This window comes from Orycteropus afer, unplaced genomic scaffold (genome assembly GCF_000298275.1).
Source record: "Orycteropus afer afer isolate SDZICR_OR568_19922 unplaced genomic scaffold, OryAfe1.0 scaffold00048, whole genome shotgun sequence".
NCBI lineage: Eukaryota > Metazoa > Chordata > Mammalia > Tubulidentata > Orycteropodidae > Orycteropus > Orycteropus afer.
This window is the reverse complement of record NW_006921635.1, coordinates 390,805-404,355: the sequence shown is the minus strand read 5'-3', so window position 1 is coordinate 404,355 and position 13,551 is coordinate 390,805. Positions and strand designations below refer to the sequence as shown.

Genomic DNA, 13,551 nt, shown 5'->3' with positions numbered 1-13,551 from the left:
TTCAATGCTATACCCTTTGCATAATGCCTAAGGCATTTGACTGCTAACCAGAAGGCTGGAGGTTCAAACCCACCAGCCACTCTTCGGAAGGAAGATTGGGCAATCTAGTTCCGTAGTGATACCTCTCAGAAACCCAAGGAGGGATTGCTATGATTCAGATCTGACTTGACAGCAGTGAGTTTTGTTTTGAAAGTTTGAGATCGTGGTGGAGGGAACCTTTCCTCCAGCCCTTTGCTTCCCATCTCTGGACTCACAAGGGAAGCCCCAGCAGAGCCTCCACAGGGCTTTTTGCTTGACATCGTTCAAAAGAATCTGCAGCTAGAGGTTGCCTTGTGGACCCTTTTGTTGGAGGTGGTTGGTACCCTTTGGGCTTTTTGGCTTGAGAGAGTCTTTTCAGTGACAGGGAACCAGAGTGTTCTAGGTCACATGAGACAGATACAGAAAAAATTTGTGCTGGACAGACACAGACCTCATGTAACTCTCAGACTGCAATTTCCCAGGAAACAATGGCTACATTATTGTGGCTTCCCAGGACTTTATAGTAGGTTTGGCCGCTAAGAGAAGTATGTCCCACTGATGTAAATGAGGTTCCAGTGAATCCCAGGGTCTTAATATAATATTTTTTATTTAACCCATGGAAGGTGGATCAGTGTCATATAATATTTTCTTTGTGGGAGATTTATTATTTCAATATTTGGTGTCTTCCATTTGTCAGACATTGTTGTTGCACTGACTGTATAGTGGGGAAGAATGGAATTCTCTGATCTTATGAAGCTTGTACTCTAGTGAGGGAGACCCAGAGAAATCCTTGGTATTTTGGTGTTTATGGTACCCATATTTTCTGAACCCAGCACGTACCGGAGTACGTGTTGATTTTGAATGGAGCAGAGAGTCCACATGGAACCACAGTGGGAGGGAAGGAAGGTCAGCTGGATGGTGGGGCGGAACAATGACTAGCCAAGTATTCTCTGATTGTGAGCCAGCATTGGGGCCATGGACGGTTTTTGATGTTAGAAGTGATTTTGTAGCAATGGCAGTTAAAGAAAAAATGCCCATTACTGATGAGAAAATTACTAGATTTTTCTTGCTTTTGTTTATTTGTTCTCTACTTAATGATTTGTTCATTGCAGTTTCACATTTCTATAGAAGCAAGACAAGGTAAATGAGTGAAAGGGTTGAATAACCTGAGATAGTATTAAAAAAAAAAAAAATACCATAGGAGAAATGGAGAGGGACCAGCCAGTGTAAAGGCTGTGAGGTAGGGATTATCTCAGCTTTGAGGAGGAAGAGAAAGGAGGTAGTCTTTCCTGTATCCAGTGATACCTGATTGAGTTTCTGGATCTGCAAGGATAAGAACATTTCACAAAATGAATGCAGCTTTGTGAGGCCATTTTAATGTTACACCAAGAAGTGCAGTCATTTGCTTAAAGTCACGCAGAAAACCGTGAACCACATTTAAATTAAACTTCCAGCTATGACTGAATCTAGACCTCTGTGATGTGGGGTTTCTTTGACTTCTATTCCTCTGGATGTGTCCTGTGTATTTTCTGTCCCTGAAGGCTCTGTTTTCAAGGTGATAACACAGATAAGGAATCTGAGATACAGGGGAGATGTTGTCTAAGAAAAACCATCTGACCATCCCTGGCCACATTATCCATGGCTTTGAATATTCTAGAGAGAAACCTGGTCTTGTTTTAAGTATTTTCCTCTAGTTTTTTATTGGCAACCCATTGCAGACAAGGGCTCTCTTCTGAAAGGAGGGTTAAGAAAGTTTTTGCTCCTTAGTTTCCAGGTCTCTATAACTGCTTCTTCCACAAATACAGCTAGAAATACTGGACTCTTGAACACAAGGACCCAAATGGGTTATCTGGGTGTTTGTTAAAGAACACATAGGCCTCTGGTCTTGTGCCGATGACAGACTTTGCCCCTGAGAAAGGCCAAGCAAAGCAGTGCCAACTAGAGCTTGGTCTCTTCTGCCTGTTTCTCGTCTCCATGCAGACCAGAACCCCAACCCACAGTGTCACTGGTTTGCAGCCAGTGGACTCTTTCCTCCTGCAGGTTGAAAAGCTACCTTGGGGGCCTTTTGTGGCTGCAGCATTAGACAGTTTTTGAGATTTGTAACCTTCATGTGTAGGGATCATCCCCATTGTTGTAGGCAGTCATTCATTGAGTAGCTGTTGTATGAGCTCCAAGTAGGAGATCCAAACTGAAAAATGACAGCAACTTGTAAGAAGTTAATAACTGAGATGGGGAAACTATGTTAGTCTGTTCATCTGCCCTGCTTGTCAATGCATTGATTCATCTATCCACCCAGTCATCCATCCATCCATCCGTCTGTTCATCTGTCTTCATGTCCACCCACCTGTCTATCTGCCCATCCATGCATTCATCCATGCATGCATGCATCTATCCACCTGTTCCTCTACCCACCTGTCTATCTGCCATCCATCCATGCATCCATGCATTCACCTTCATGCCCACCCACCTGTCTATCTTCCCATCCATGCATTCATCCATGCATGCATGCATGCATCTATCCACCTGTTCATCTACCCACCTGTCTATCTGCCCATCCATCCATGCATCCATCCATCCACCTGTTCATCCACCCACCTGTCTATCTGCCTGTCCATGCATCCATCCATGCATCCATCCTCCACTAACAGCATAAGGCAGTATATGATGGAGTTCTGGACACTGAGAATACCAGTGAACATTGTGGGAGTTCAAAAGCAGGAAAGGTCTTGGTGGGTCAGGACTGCTGTGGAATGATCAGAGCCTGTAACTTGAAAGGGGGCTTCCTGCACAATCTGCCGTTTTGATTACTGGTTTGATCTCAAGGCTCCGAAAGGCTGGTGGTGTGGCACTGATAATAATTACACACGAGGCATTGAAGGGTGCAGAACACAAGATTTGATCACAGAGAAGGTGGTTAAATCTCCTTTTCCATAGGCATTTTGAAATAGAAAACCCATGCGGTTTAGTTGTCAATTTCCTTGTGCTTGAGGGACGATTTGAATTGACGGGTCCTGTCTGGAGCATCATGTGACAGTCAAAAATCTTCCCAGGAAATACTGTGAGCCGGGGATGGCAAATATATGATACAACCCTGCCAACCTCCATCCCCTGCCTGTGGCAGACATAATTGGTGACAACATTCTCTCCTGCTCAGTCAGAAGTGGCCCCGGGGTCTCTGAAACAGTGCTCTAGGGGCCCACTGCAGTTTGGCACGGGAGATGAACACTGTTTGCTGTCCTTGCCCCCGCCTGTGCTCCTGCCCAGGCAGACTGGCACCAACACCCAGGAATGGTTTCTGGATCTCACAACTTCTGTAGCATCTTCTGTGTTTGTTTACATTTTGTGTTTCATTGAATGTCCTCTTCATACTGCAAAAGCAGTACCCGTTGGTTGCAACAAAGCAGGTAACACAGGATTATACCAGGAGAAGCCGACCACCTCTGTCATTCTTGCCTCTCTCGTCCTGGCTCCACTTTCTCTTCCCCTGCCAATGTCTACAGTGTCTCCTTCCATATTTCCTTCCATTTTTCTCCATATCTTCTTCCATAGATTGATCTATCTAGTTGGTTTTTTTTTTTTTTTTTTTTTAAGGTGTCAAGGATACAGCAATGTACAAGACACATAACATTCTTCAAGGAGCTCATATTCTAGTTGGGAGACAGACAATGAATAAATAAAGAAGTAAAGAAATATGGGTGGGTTGCACCTGAGGTCTCTTTTGGACAGGTTGAGAGTTTGGACATCTAAGAGGAGATTTCAGGTATTCATTTGGCCATGAATCTGGGACTTGGAAGAAAGTTCTGTGTTGTACAAATAATTCTGAGGGTCATCCTAAGATTGATGGTAAATGAAATTGTGAAAATGGATTTGAGGTGTGTGTGTATCTTGGTAGCTGTGAGTATCCAGGCTAGAGACAAGACCTCATAGATAGGGAATAGCCAATACATCAAGGTGACCACTTGGTTGTATCTGAGGTGTGTGTGTGTGTGTGTGTGTGTGAGTGGGCATCACTGTGGCTCATAAAATGCTTCAGTTTACTATAATAAATTATTCTTTATTAGTCATTTAAAGGTTTATATCACCAAGAATTCTACAAATGGTAAGGCTGATGGAAAATGAGTTTCATTCCATAAAAGGTCAGATGATTTTTGAGTTATGAATTGAATTTTTGATGAAGAGAGAGGATCTCTGATTGTTTCTATAGATTCTCTTTGTTTAATATTTGCTCTTGGTGCTTGCAAGAACTGCTTAAATATTGAAAAGCAAAAGGCTGGAACATCCTTCCTCCATCTGTTCCCTCGTCCTTGGATTACGGAAGGTCACTTCTCTATGTATCTTCTGTGCACTTTGGGAGGATTTTTTTTTCCGGTCTTCCGAATAGTCAAAATGTCAGATCCTGACTGTTTTTGTCAGTGCATTTTCAATGGCAGAAAGAAGAATCCCAACTCAAAATGGCTTAAGAGGAATTTATTGGCTTGTAATGGAAAAGTTCATCATTAGGAAAAGTCCAGCCTCAGGCCTGACTGGATCCAGAGGCTTGGGCAGCATGCCAAGAAGCTACCTTTTTACCCTTACTGCTTTTGTTTCCCTCTGTTAGCTTCATTCTCAGGTGGACTCTTGTAAGCCTTAGTGGAAAGAGAGCTGGGCTCAACACTCCCTGACCAATCCTGGGCTACATGTCTACTGGGAGCCAATCAGCTGGGACTAGGGGATAGAATATTCTGATTGGCTTGGTTGGGTCACATGGGTCCTCTGTTGGCCCAATCACTGTGTCCAGAAAGACAGAGGATTTTGATTGGTCACATACATACCAATGCCTGAAGTAGAGGACTAGAGTTAGGAGAGTAGGAACTATGTGGATTGAGCACAGGTGACTCCCCAAAGAGAAGTCCTGGTGCTGAAGGCATGGATGCTGGGAGCCCCCCCCCCAGTCTCCTTGGTCTGTCTGGTCTGGGATTTGATCCATTTCACTTTCGACATTTTGCATAAAGGACCAACTGAGCGGAAGTATTTGAGGACGTCCCTATTCTCCCCAAGAACTTCATTATATTTGGGGTTCCATCTTGCTCTCTTCTGAAGCACTGGGTCATCTTTGTTCATTGTCTCTTCTTCGGTTGCTAACTGTCAGTAAACATCTGATGAAGGCTGATTGGTAGACTCTGCTGGATTCTTTCTTTGTTGGTAGTTTTTCTGGCATTTGGCATTCCTCCACTATTACGGGACTGGCAATTTCACTTTGGAGTTGATCTGTGTTGTACGTGCCCTGTATTTCCAGCCACAGTCAGCAAAACCTGAGCAATCAAGATGGTGGCAGGGATGATAGATGCTCTTGTTACCCAAGGGCCAGGTGTAAGTGGGACTGACCCCCCGAAGGCTCAGTTTATTGATGAATATCTTCTTATTCTGTCAGTTTCCTCTCTGTGTGTAATCCCAATCATATGCTGAGCAGTATCCCAATCTGGGATGCTGGGCTATATGAAGAAGAACATGGCATCAGGATTGGAGAAAGACTCATTAACAACCTGTGATATGCAGATGACACAACCTTGCTTGTTGATGAAGATAAAAGACTACAGCCCTTGCTATGGATTACACCTTAACATAAAGAAAACAAACATCCTCACAACTGGACCAATAAGCGAAATCTTGATAAAGGAGAAAGCATTGAAGTTGTCAGGGATTTCATTTTGCTTGTTCCACCATCATCTCCATGGAAGCAGCACTCAAGGAATCAAACAATGGATTGTACTGGGCAATCTGCTTTAAAAGACCTCTTTAAAATGTTAAAAAGCAAAGATGTCACTTTGAAGACTATGGTGAGCCTGACCCAAGCCATGGTATTTTCAATAGCTTCATATGCATATGAGAGCTGGACAATGAATAAGGAAGACCTAAGAAGAATTGATGCATTTGAACTGTGGTGTTGGCATAGAATACTGAATGTGTAATGGACTGCTAGAAGGATGAACAAACCAGTGTTGCAAGAAGCACAGCCAGATACTCCTTTAGGATCGAGGATGGCGAGACTTTGTCTCAGGTACTTTGGTCATGTTGTCAGAGGGACTAGTTTCTGAGGAAGGATATCATGGTTGGTAAAGAGGCGGGTCAGCGAAAAAGAAGACCCTTGACAAGAAGGATTGGCACAGTGGCTGCAAGGGTGGGCTCCAACATAGAAGCAATTGTGGGGATGGTACAGACCGGGCAGTGCTTTGTTCTGTTCCACACGGGTCACTATGAGTCGGAAACGATTGAACGTCACCTGACAACAGCAACATGTGACCCCCTAACAGCAAGATTCAGGTAAGAAATATTTGCCTCATGAGGACTCTCAAACCAAACAGCCAGTTGCGTTGGAGTCAGCTCTGATTCATGGTGATCCCATGTGTGGGGGAGAGCCTTGCTCCACAGGGTGTCATGGCTGTGGCCTTTTGGGAGCGGGTCACCAGGCTTTTGTCTGAGGGGCCTCTGGGTGGGTTCAAATGATCAACCTTTCAGTTAGTGGCTACACGCTTAACTGTTGGCAGCACCCGGGGACTCCTTATGGAAACATAAATATATGTTAACATGGATGTCAGAAGGCGGTGAGACCATTAATCCTACTCACGTGGCTTCAGATGCTGTAGTTTTAAAATAATGTGTGCTAAGAATATCACAAGGCCTAAAAATATTGTCTAACACAAACTTAATGAATATTCAAGCCATGGAGCGCCTGGACTTAAATTCTTCTAACAAATATAATCTAAAATTTGGAAAGACTTGGGCTAAGTGCTGGAATTTAGGAACAGTTTTATGATTTGTATTTAAGAGACAAAGAAAACCTCAATCATTCGGCTTAGGACTTGCCTTTGGGTTCCCAGCATTCATTCCTTCTGTTGTAACTTGAATATCCTTTTAGGATCTACTCCTTTGTGCCCCCTCCTATGTGGTTCAGGTAAGATTAACGTCATCCTTAGTGGAGGGTGGTCGTCGACTGGCTTAAGCTAAGGGGCACTGTCTCCTTTCCCACCTTATCCCCTAGGCCACAATGATTGGTCCAAGTTTGAATGTTTAATCTAATTCAAACCAATGAAAACGTGGCCCCAGGATGTTTGTTTTGTCATGGGGGGAGACTCTTGCGTTTTTTTGTGTGTATGTGGATGAGGATGTGAGATCCAGAGCTGCGGCAGCTAGACTGTGACCCCAGGAAGTGGTCCTGTTGGAGGGGAAAGCCCTCATAGAGGGAGACATGAACACAGTCAGGTGCCTGAGCCTTTTCACCACACCCCATCTGAAGCCAGCCCCACCTCTGGACACATCAACAGACTTGTTCCAGAATTGGATGTTACTGTTTTTTGTCAGCTGTAAGCAACCCAACATTTCTGAGAAGTTGTCAGGTGTACATTGACGTCCATTGGGCCCAAAGGGCTGAGGGTTGGATGTTCTCTGGAGTGGAAAAACAAATGGTTTTCCCACAGCAAATGGAGACGTTGAGGCTGCCTTGGGATGTGAGAGGACTCAGGCTGGAGGGGAGGTGTTTGGGATCCAGGTTGAGGACCCAGAGCACTTCCAGAGAGGGGATTGGACCTTGAGTGTGTCGTTTCTGGGAGAGGACGTGGTGGCTCATTTTCAGAGAAACAGTCATCACTAGCATTGATCAGTTTCTTTGCCTCAGCTGTTCTTCCAAGCACTTCATATACATTTGTTGTTGTTGGTAGGTGCCGTCAAGTTGATTTAAACTCATAACGACCCCATGTGACACAGCAGAGATGTCCCATAGGTTTCCAAGGCTGTAAACCTTTACAGAAGCAGACTGCCTCACCTTTTCTCTACAGAGTGGCTGGTGGGTTCGAACCACCAGAGCTGCTTAACACACTATGGGTAGATGTTGTAATGCCCCAGATTTTGGAAGCAAGGAAACCAAGTCACAGAAGTTCAGTGGCTTCTCAAGGTCATGTCATTAGTCAACGGGGTAGCTGTGACTCCTGAAACTCACAACTCAGGAGTCTCTCTCCCTAACTCCCCACCTCCCCACCTTCGTTTGTGGAACACCCAGCTGTCCCAGGGAGGGAGGGATGCCTAGGGCCTCTGAACACTCCAGAAGCAAGGAAATTTCTCTTCATTTTCTAAGTGGATGCTATTCCCACGTGAATCACTGTTCCCCGAGACAGACCGAGGACCTTGAGTCCTCTCTTTGTTCACAGCCAGCACCACAGTGCAGTCCCACCAAGCGCAGACGGAGCACTTCCTCTGAGCTCCTCACAGCCAATTAGGAGAAGGCCACTGGAGTAGTGTCCCGTGGCCATCACAACCAACTGCCACAAACGTGATGGCTCAGAACAACAGGAGTTTGTTCTCGGGGCTTGATGCCCACAGTCAAGGTGTCTGAGGGTTGAGTCCTCTGTGTCCCTTGCCCCCTCCCACCTTCTGGTGGTTCCCCATGGCCCTGGCAATCCTTTGCTGGCGGGTGCCCCACTGCAGTCTCTGCCTTCACCACCACATGGCCTCCTTCTCTGGTCTTCTCCTTTGCTTTCTCTTACAAGGACCCAACCAATGGATGCGGAGCCCATGAGAATCCACCATGACCTCATCTCTGGATTCTCAAATGATGACATCTGCAGAGGGGCACTCTCATGGACCACTCCCCGCCCCTGGGATCCCCTGGCACCCAAATAGCAGACAGGCCTGTGAAATGAACAACTCTCGTGAGGAACACACTCCTTAGGACAATTACCCATACGAGCCAAAAGGGCAGCATTTCTCCAAAAACAAAGCTCAGAAGACAGGAAGGGGCAGAGAGAAGGACAGATGGAAACAGAGGGAGGAAGTGGGAAGAGTGCTGTCACAATGAGGGAATTGTAACCAGTGTCATCGACAAAATGTATATAAATTAGTGAATGGAGAACTAAGTTGCTCTGTGAACTTCCACCCAAACCACAATTTAAAAATATGTCAATGCAACATAACAAATGATAATATATGTCATGAAACGTCTTAAGATTAAAAAAAAAAAAAAGATGGCATATCCTGAGTTTTTGGGTGGGCATGCATTTTGGGGGACCTTATTCAACCCACTGCAGACATGATCATTTTTCTCTCTTTTGAAAGAAGAGTCTGGCAATGCCGGGACGGGAACCCGGGCAGCCTGGCATCCGCATCGCCCCCGCCATCCAGGCCCGTGGTTGGAAGAGCAGGCCCAGGAATGAGAAGCCCTGGACTCCAACCCTGACCGCAGGGACCTTGCCTTATGGTTCTGGTCCACTTACTTAATCTCTTTGGGCCACAGGTTTCTCATTTGTAAATCTGGGCTCACAGTTCCTACTCAGAGTGCTGTTAAGAGGATTAAATGTGTAAATGCAGGTAAAACATGAGATAATGTATGTAAAGCTCTTGGAAGGGGGTCTGGCCAGTGGTAGTGGCTCTCGGTAAATCTGAGCTCTTCAAATTGCACAAATATCACCGAGCGCCTGCTGTCCTCTGGGCAGCGCTGGGGTGCACACTGTTTCTGGCCCCAGCCGGCTGTCCATGTGAGGACATGACGGTTTATTAGTGGGGTGTCGACAGTCCTGTCTTGGCAGTGGTTGTGACTGGAAGTTGTAGCCGTCCCTGCTCGTGGATGATCATTTCTTTGGTTTCCTCCTGGTCCCTTTCCTTGTTGTGGGTTCTTTGGTCGGCTTTACCGTGGTAGACGTGCTTATCTAAATATTTAACAAATTTCTAATCACTGGACCATAAATATCTTTTGCTGCTCAAACTAGGATCTGTTTTTTTTTTTTTTTAATCTCCTGTGGCTGAAGCAGAACACAAAATTCCCCTCCTCAGACCCCCCCCCCCAATATATGTGTCTAGTGACATTTCATTTGGTTTCCTCAGATGGAAAATGGGGACAGAGGTAATACTCATCCCCATGGGCTTGTGTGAGAATCCAGGGCATGAAGACACATAAGACATTGGACAGCGCTAACACATGGAAGCCCAAGAAATTATAAAATTTGTTAATCAGTGCCTTTTTCTACCCCAAGTAAGGTAGTGGGGGGTGAACTCCGGTCTTGTCTGTAGAGAGTCACTGGTCTAGAGTGAGCTGTGGTCCTATTTATATTCCCAAGTGGCTCACACACAACCTGCCACTCAAGAAATCCCCCGTAAATGTTAGCAGACTGGATGAGTAATGTACAGTGGAAAAGAATTGCTGTATGGACGATTTCAGAGTTCAGGGTGCATGCTTCCTTCCCCAGCCCTTCCCCAGGGCAGGAAGTGAACAAGCTGACTCACTCACTGCCAAGTTCAGGAGCCCCCAAGACCTCTCTCACTGCTGACACCAACTGCTAGGTCAGGAGCCCCCAAGACCAACCTCAGGCTCAGTAATTCGCGGGAAGGACTCACAGGACTCAAGAAAAGCTGCTATACTCAAGATATGGTTTATTACAGCAAAAAAGTGCAGCTTAAAATCAGCTAAGGGAAGAGGCCCGTGGGGCCGTGTCCAGGAGATGCCAAGTATGAGCTTCCGGTGGAGTCATGGACAGCGCTTAGTGTCCCAGCAAGGATGAGTGAGGACCCACAGAGTGCTGCCACAGCCCTGGCACCCAGAGTTCATGCTGGCAGTGGGGGTGGTCACGTGAACTTGACTGATCCCACATGGCTGACCGCATCTCTAGCCCCTCCGGAAGCTGAGCTGATACCGCAGGCCCAACGCCCCCTCCATGAATGACATTGTTAACATGGCCTCTCTGGTATGGCCCAAGGCACCCAGCTAAACAAAGACACCTTTCAGGCAGGACATTCTAAGGGCTGAGCGGCCACCTCCCAGGGGCTGAAGGCCAAGGCCAGCCTTCTCTGTGGGCAAGAGTGAATCTTTGGACATCCACTGAGTGAGCACCAGACTGACACCCTGCAGACAGCTGGCTGTTTCGTTCCAAAGTGGGTGGACGCACACTCGCAGAGCAAGCTGGAAAGGCCTAAGGCAGGGACAGGCAGGGCGTCTCTTTCCGTGGTTTGCGGATGTTAGCCACTGGAACGTCACGGTGGCAAGAAAGCATTCTCCGAGGAAGAAGCAAAGGTGGGCCCCAGAATTCAGCCAGAAGAGCCATCAGGTCAGGGCCATGCAAGCGTCTGCATCCCTGCAGGGTCACCTGCATCTGCAGGGATTTCTCAGTAGGCTCCACAGGCAGGAGCCGCAGGAGGGTGTCGTCATCAAAGTCTGTGCAAAGGCCCCAAAGCAAGACCCAAAGCAGCCGCACCAGTCGGCCGCCTCATGGCCACGCCGTGAGCGCCACAGTAGAGCTGCATCTGTCCCACAGGGTTTGCAAGGGTTGTTTCTTCAGAAATAGATTGCCAGGCCTTCCTTCTGAGGCCCCTCGGGCGTGCATCTGCCGTCTGCCGTCTGTGCTGCCCAGGAACTCCACGAAGGTGTGAGGGGCAAAGGAGGCAGAGCATTTTCCTCTCTAATGGATTTTGTCTTGCGTTTGTTGCTGAGAATGCACACAGTGGCGCGTACAGCAGCCCCACAGCTACCGCGTGGACAGTTCTGTGACACGCGGGACCTTCCTCCCGTTGTGCCACCTTCCTCACCCGTCTTTTTCATTTAATCAAAACTGCAGGCTTCTGGATCCCCTAACTCCACCCCAGGCTCGCTGTGGTAGGCGGCAAAAACTAGGGGCTCCAGTCTGGAACTCTCCCTGCTAGTGCTCAAACTGCTGCCCTGGCAGGGGTTTCTTTTTGGGTCTTAAAGGGGTTTTGATTCAGATCCTTTTGTTTAAAGCTTCACCTTCCTGGGAGGGCACTCCCCTGTGTAGCCGGCATGGCCCACCCTGCTGGTGTGTGCGGGTGTGATTGGTTATATCTTTCTGGGCGTCTGGTGGCGGTGGCCTGTCTGTCTGCACGGACCTCCTCTGCCAACAGGCCTCTTGTCCCAGCACACACTGCTCTCTGCACAGGGCAGGCTTTCTGTCCCGTGAGAAGAGCATCTGGAGCCTTGCTGGGCACTGACCTTGCCCCCCAGGCTGGGGGAGGCAGAGAGGCTCAGTGACTACCGTTGAGCACCATTCACACTGTCACCTGAGTCCCGACAAGTCAGAGCACTTCCTGTGGGACTTAGCATGTTTGTTTAAGTCCCCACACACCCATGGTTGTGCTCTCATCCAAACTATTGTCTGCAGAACCTCCAGGGGTCCCCAGGAGGCTCTTGGAGGCCCTGACCTTCCCAGGACACCCCACTGCTTGAGGGCCGGTCCTGGCTTTGCAGCAGCATGTTGTTGTTGTTGTTATGTGCCGTCGAGTCGGCCCCGATTCATAGCGAGCCCTCCATGGGTTACTGAGGCAGTATTACTACGGAAGTAGATTGCCCAACCTTCCTTCCGAGGAGTGGCTGGTGGGTTTGAACCGCCAGCCTTCTGGTTAGCAGTCAAGTGCCTTAGGCACTATGCTACCAGAGGGATTAATGAGCCTGGAACTGACCTCCCAGGCCATCTCAGTGGCCGGAGTGCCTGGTTCCTCAGTGTTTCCTGTGGAATTGGGTTCTGCAAACATGGGACCGGGCAGCAGCTGCTGTTCCATCTGGCCTGGGTGCTGTGCCTGCTGCCCCCGCCCGACGACGAGGACGGGGGCGGGGGCGGGGGCGGGGGCCGAGGACGCCTGTTGTGTCCTTGGGCCATGGCAGCCCAGGACCTCCCTCGGCCCCTCCACCCACAGGGACAGCACGCTGCCACTCACAGACAGGCCTGCAGAGCCATCCCTCCTGCTCATGCCTGCCTCACACCTATGATGCCCTGGGATTCCTGGGCCAGAACGTAGTTGGCTCCAATGATTAGACTCGTGTCTGGGTGTTTGTAAAAGCAAAGGGGTGCCCGTCAGCTGACCGCCACCCTCCTCACCTCCCCCAGAGGAACAGGGCAGCACTCTGGTCGTTTGTCCCAGGCAATCTGCTCGCGCGTGGTATTGTATTACCAGGTTAGAACTGAAATCGTCGACCTTTTTTTTTCTTTTTCCCACTCAACAGAATTAAAGCGGCAGCAGGAGTGAAGGTCACAGCAGTGAGAGTCAGCAGTGAGGACCAGTGGGCCGTCCAGGAGGAGGTGGAAAATGGCAGTGAGCAGACCTCGGCCACCCTCACCTGCATGGGCCACCGCCCGGACACGCAGGGCAGGTGAGCACCACGTCCTCAAGGCACCTGGGCAGCGACGGGGTGAGCAGGGGGTGCAGGAGCTGAAAGCAGACAGTGAGGTACTTTGCTCTCGTGCAAAAGGAGCTCTGTGGCACACTGGTTCAGGCACTCAATTGCTAACCAAAAGCCAGCGGTTTGAACCCGTCAGCCAGTCCAAGGGAGGAAGATGAGACAGTCTGCTTCTGTAAAGAGTACATCCTTGGAGACCCTGTGGGCAGTTCTGCTCTGTCCTCTAGGGGTGCTGTGAGTTAGAATCAACTCCATGGCAGTGGGTGTGGTTTAGGCTTTGCTTCTGTGAAGACTGGCAGCTTTGGAAACCATGTGGGGCAGTTCCACTCTGTCCTCTAGGGGCGCTGTGGGTCGGAATGGACTCCAGGCAGTGGGTGTGGTTTGGGCTT

General features: G+C 48.4%; 1 protein-coding gene across 1 annotated transcript in view; it reads left to right on the top strand.

Moving 5' to 3' along the window:
- Positions 1-13,551, top strand: part of TMEM132B (transmembrane protein 132B) — a 192,053-nt gene that overhangs the window by 25,375 nt on the left and 153,127 nt on the right. The window contains exon 3 of the mRNA XM_007938234.2: positions 12,989-13,135. Coding sequence (XP_007936425.1) covers positions 12,989-13,135 — 147 coding nt within the window. The remainder of the gene's footprint in view (positions 1-12,988; positions 13,136-13,551) is intronic.